This window comes from Chaetura pelagica, unplaced genomic scaffold (genome assembly GCF_000747805.2).
Source record: "Chaetura pelagica isolate M959 unplaced genomic scaffold, ChaPel_1.0 scaffold1160, whole genome shotgun sequence".
In the NCBI taxonomy this organism is placed as follows: Eukaryota; Metazoa; Chordata; class Aves; order Apodiformes; family Apodidae; genus Chaetura; species Chaetura pelagica.
The window spans coordinates 98527-104008 of NW_009951727.1; the positions used below are offsets into that span (position 1 = coordinate 98527).

At 50.3% G+C, this 5482-nt stretch overlaps 1 protein-coding gene across 1 annotated transcript in view; it reads left to right on the forward strand.

Moving 5' to 3' along the window:
• The window catches only part of IKZF3 (IKAROS family zinc finger 3 (Aiolos)), a 27819-nt gene that overhangs the window by 22212 nt on the left and 125 nt on the right, over positions 1-5482 (forward strand). Inside the window, exon 7 of the mRNA XM_009993192.1 lies at positions 5030-5478. Coding sequence (XP_009991494.1) covers positions 5030-5478 — 449 coding nt within the window. The remainder of the gene's footprint in view (positions 1-5029; positions 5479-5482) is intronic.

The following is a 5482-nucleotide window of genomic DNA, read 5'->3' on the forward strand; positions in this document are numbered from 1 at the left end:
TTCTTGTGGTAATTTAAGCAACAAGATGTTTCCATAGCATTTTCTTTGCATTTAATTGTATATGATCAGAGCTTTGCATGCTGGGGGTTGTAAATACTAGTCGGGCAGGTTTTGTGTTTCAGCCGGATCCTCTTGGCTGCTCTAATTTCATTAACTTGCCTTTTAAGAAAATCAAATGCAACTCTGGTGCCCTGAGTAAAGACCCGACTTAGTCAGCAGTTCTGTGGTGTTAGTGCTGATCATGCCTGGTTTGTTACGTTCTGTACAGCTGGTTAAGGTCACCAGTGGTTGCTGCTCTTCATCCAACCTTCCCCTGGGAGGGGGCTGAGGCAGGAGCCCTGGGGGGCACAGGCAGTGGGTGCTGAGGACCTGCCTGCCCCCCAAGCTGCTGGGTCCCTCTGGGCAGGAAGGCTGCTCAGCTGCAGCAGCTCCTGCTGGCTCTGGGGGTGGCTCTGCAAGCTGGAGACTTTTATCCAGGCATCTCAGTGCAGCTTGAAAAGGTCACCTTGTAGAGCAGGGGGGGTGACCCCAGCACAGCCCATCAAGTGCCTTTAATGCTTAATACTGAAACTGTTGACTGTGGGACTTGGACCTTGCAGGTCATGCTGTGGTTCTAACAGTAATACTGATGCAAATGTTTGAAATTCTTCAGTTTCCTTTTTTTTATTTCTTTTTTCTTTTTTCTTTTTTTTTTTTTAGCTCTCAGCTTCACCCTCCCTGGGTTTCCATTTGCTACCAAGTTCCAGCTTCATGTGTTTTACTAAACACAGCAGCAGCAGGACCCAACTGCTCAGCACACGCTGCAGGGAGGTGCTGGTGATGGTTCTGGTTTGTTTCATACTGGTTCCAGCACAGAACAGATCCCTTTGGGTTTGTGCCCTGCTCCAGAACGTGGGCAGCAGGTGACACCAACTGGTGCTGCCAGGGGTTTTGTGGAGGACCAGGGCAGTTCACACCAAAAGGGACAAAATAAGCGATTTCTGAAACTGCCTGTTTTCTAGAGCCTGTGCTGGGCAGGTGCTGCTTGGGTGTGATGAGATGACTCACTTGATCCCATTTATCCCTGGGAACTCTGCTCCCAGGAGCAGTCTGTCCGACCTTGCTTTGACTTTTGTGACTTCCTGACCTGTAGGTGTAGGAGTGCAGATCTGCCAGGGCAGCTTTGTGATTTCCTGGGAAGCAGCCCCCTCAGAACGGGGGCTGATGGGGTGTTTTGTCAGGGAGAAGGGACAGAGACATGAACTAACAAGGCATCTTTGTTTGCCTCATTCCTGTGAATGAAGTCTATTGATCCGGGGAGAAAAAACCCACTTTATTATTATTTGAGGGCTCTGCAGAGATTCATACAAATTCCAGAAGTCTTGCCCACTTTATTTTTTCACATTTCCATCTGCTGTAGTTTCCTTCAGTGCTGGAAGTCTCAAATAAGGACACAGATCAGCAGATCTTGACTCCTAACCTCTGCACGAGGCCCCTTTTGAAGGTTCTCCTGCCAAGACTTTGTCCTCAGCTTTCCTTTAGTCCTGAGTGAATAAGGATTTGGGTGGAATTAATGATTTTGTGTTTCCTGTTTTGCTGGGGATTTCTGTTTTGCATGGATATGAACCAGATCTGCAAACTCTGGATTTTTGTACTTCCTGGATTGATTAACAAACAGGTTTTTTTAATTATTATTTTTTTTAGTAACAAAAATAGCCCAGCAGAGCAGCTGCCTGTGCTGGTGGTTCTGCACTGCTGGGTAAAACCCCCCTGGGGCTGGGCTGTGATGCAAGTCCCAGGTATCCAGGGCAGCCAGTGCATTTCTGGTGCTTTGCACCCGCAGACCCAGAGTTTCTATTTCAACCCTTTTTAAAAACAAGTTCTCCCCAAGCCCCGGGAGTGAAAATACATTTCTCACAGTGGTAAAAGTGCTGGTGCAGCTCTGACAGCTTGGTGACAAAGCCCCCAAGTGGGGTGAGACATCACCTGCTGGGTGAGTCCAGCACAGGCAGCAGGGTCCCTCTCTGGTCCCTCTCTGGTCATTTTCTGGTCCCTCTCTGGTCCATCCCTGGTCACTTTCTGGTCCCAGTGGCTGCAGCTCATCAGGCAGGAGGATTCTCTGTAGGTCCTGGAGCAGGTGAAGCAGCACATGAGTGTGTGTCACGCTGTGGCTCTGGAGGGGAAAGCTTTTGCATTGCACCCAGACAAGCTAGCCAAAAAAAAACCCCAGCAGAGCAAGGGGGAGGGGTCCTGCTGGCCAGGGCTGCTTTGTCAACGAGAGAACCTGTACATTTAATTTTTAATGTAGTGTTTTTCAGTAAGTCTGTGGCACTCTGCCCGGTGGAAGCCAAAGAGGCACCCAAGAGGGACCCCCAGCTTGTGTGGGGCTGGAGCTGGAGGTTCTGGGGAGACAATGAGGACTTTCTGTGGCACTTCCATGCAGCCCAGCCTGTCTGAACACAGGCCCCTCACTGAGGGGTCGAAATGAGCTGCCTGGGGTGGCTGCTGAGCCCAGGGGCAGAGGGGAGGCTGTTCTTTATGTACTGCCTTTTCCTCCCAAAGGGTCTGGGGTAAAGCCTGATCTCTTGCCTTCTCAGTGCCCAACAACACAGCCCGTTGCTGCCAGGAGAGCACTGGGGAGTTTGCATTTCATTTGCTCTAACTGGTAATTTAAGGGAGACAGACTGGGTTGTTGTGGGGACTTCAGAAAGCCCCTAGGACAGGGGAATGACAGGGTTCTGAGATCACCTCAGTAGTCACAGCATTTTTTTCTCTTACAACAGTGAATCCTGACCTAAAATCTACCAGCAGTCCTGCCTATTTTTGCTTTTATTGCCTCTTTTTTTTTTTAAATTTCAAATGTATTCACATCTTTCAGTTGCCTCTCTCTGGTCATTTTCTGGTCCCTCTCTGGTCCATCCCTGGTCACTTTCTGGTCCCAGTGGCTGCAGCTCATCAGGCAGGAGGATTCTCTGTAGGTCCTGGAGCAGGTGAAGCAGCACATGAGTGTGTGTCACGCTGTGGCTCTGGAGGGGAAAGCTTTTGCATTGCACCCAGACAAGCTAGCCAAAAAAAAACCCCAGCAGAGCAAGGGGGAGGGGTCCTGCTGGCCAGGGCTGCTTTGTCAACGAGAGAACCTGTACATTTAATTTTTAATGTAGTGTTTTTCAGTAAGTCTGTGGCACTCTGCCCGGTGGAAGCCAAAGAGGCACCCAAGAGGGACCCCCAGCTTGTGTGGGGCTGGAGCTGGAGGTTCTGGGGAGACAATGAGGACTTTCTGTGGCACTTCCATGCAGCCCAGCCTGTCTGAACACAGGCCCCTCACTGAGGGGTCGAAATGAGCTGCCTGGGGTGGCTGCTGAGCCCAGGGGCAGAGGGGAGGCTGTTCTTTATGTACTGCCTTTTCCTCCCAAAGGGTCTGGGGTAAAGCCTGATCTCTTGCCTTCTCAGTGCCCAACAACACAGCCCGTTGCTGCCAGGAGAGCACTGGGGAGTTTGCATTTCATTTGCTCTAACTGGTAATTTAAGGGAGACAGACTGGGTTGTTGTGGGGACTTCAGAAAGCCCCTAGGACAGGGGAATGACAGGGTTCTGAGATCACCTCAGTAGTCACAGCATTTTTTTCTCTTACAACAGTGAATCCTGACCTAAAATCTACCAGCAGTCCTGCCTATTTTTGCTTTTATTGCCTCTTTTTTTTTTTAAATTTCAAATGTATTCACATCTTTCAGTTGCCTGGAGCTAGTTTTATGACTCACACCAATGTGCTATCTCGTTTTTGTTTCCTCCTGTGTGAAGTTGGATGGCAAGTTGTGTTGAGGGTTGGAAGCAGTTACACTCTTGTGGTTCACTAACCTTTTTGGGTGTTTTATAAGAGAAACGTGAGCTCCTGGTTTTCTGCCTCTGCAGTGAAACCTGAGGAGTTTCATATACATTGAGTCACGCTGTTGACAAGTGACTGATAAACATCTGCACTGCTCGAGTTACCGTAACTAAGGCATGAGTGGATCTGATGTCTGCGAGTCACTTGCACATGAAACATTTGGTCTGGCCCATTTGTTGGGTTTTGGTGTGTTGTATTTTTTTTTTGTTAAAAAAAAAAAAAAGCTCTGAACGTTTTTGTTTTATGTAACCGCAGGATTCGGTTGCTTCTTTCTAGACAGTCACAAAAAACGTGACTTCAGTCCTTTTTGGGGTGCAGGTTGATTTCCTCCTGGCACAAGGGAGGTGGGGGGTGTGCCCAGCCCAGCTCCCTGGCCTGGCTCCTTGCTAGAGGAGGCGTGAGCAGGATTTCAGGAGCTCTCAGCTCTCCTGCTCTGTCTCATCAGGAGGTTTCCAAGCTCCAGCCCACCCAGAGAGGAAGGCATTTCACTCCTCTTGCCCCACAAGTGACACAAAACGTGCTGGTGTCTTAGGTGCTCTGAAAACCTGTGCTGAGGTGGCAGAAGGCAGGTGGGTGCAGAGGGAGCTGCTGTTGGCAGAGGATAGGGGGGGAAATTGACTCCAGTGTCCAGTGATGGGTGAAAGACTCTCTCAGATGGGTGAAAGTCATGAGAAGTGCATCAGGTCTTGTCTTTGCTTCCTCTGTCAGAGCAGGGAACACTTCTGGGGGGACATGTCAGGAAGGAGAAGTTGCAGTCTTGGTAGCAAAATGGAGAGTTTGGGTTTGTTACCCAGTAGCTCTTCTACAAGTGTTTTCATTCATGATTGTTTGCCTTTTTCTAGAAAAAAACATGAGCAGTTAATCCAGGGAAGCTCTGTCAATGTTCTTCCCCTTAAATCCCAGAATAACTAAAAAAAAGTAGTTATGGTTTGTCCAGTTATTACCCCTTACCAACAATCCATTACATTTTTGCTTTCAAGGCTGGACTTTAGGAAATAATTAACAAAAGCCAAAAAAACTCCACCCAGAAGCTGCTGGTGTGTGTGAGCAGCCCCTTCCTGCAGAGAACATTTCATGCCTCTCTACTTTCTGGAGCCAACTGCCCTTTAGAGAAGGTGTCCTGGGCTTTCAAGGCTGCTAACCATGGACACCTCCCCTCTCTTGCAGGCGAGAAGCGACACAGTTTTGATGTGAGTTACAACTCGAGTTTCATGTACGAGAAGGAGAGCGAGCTGATGCAGGGCCGGATGATGGACCAGGCCATCAACAACGCCATCAGCTACCTGGGGGCAGAGGCCCTGCGCCCGCTGGTGCAGACACCGCCAGCTCCCACCTCCGAGATGGTCCCGGTGATCAGCAGCCTTTACCCCATCGCCCTGACCCGCCCTGACCTGCCCAACGGCCACGCGCAGGACGCCGAGAAGAGCCACGGCCACCTCAGGGACAAGAGCCTGGCTCCTGACAGGGGCCTGTCCCCAAACAACAGCGGCCACGACTCCACAGACACTGACAGCAACCACGAGGAGCGGCACAATCCCACCTTCCAGCCCAGCCCCGCGCTCCCCGCCCAGCCCCGCAACGGACTCCCGCCCCTCCGGGCTTTCCCCAGGCCCTACGCCA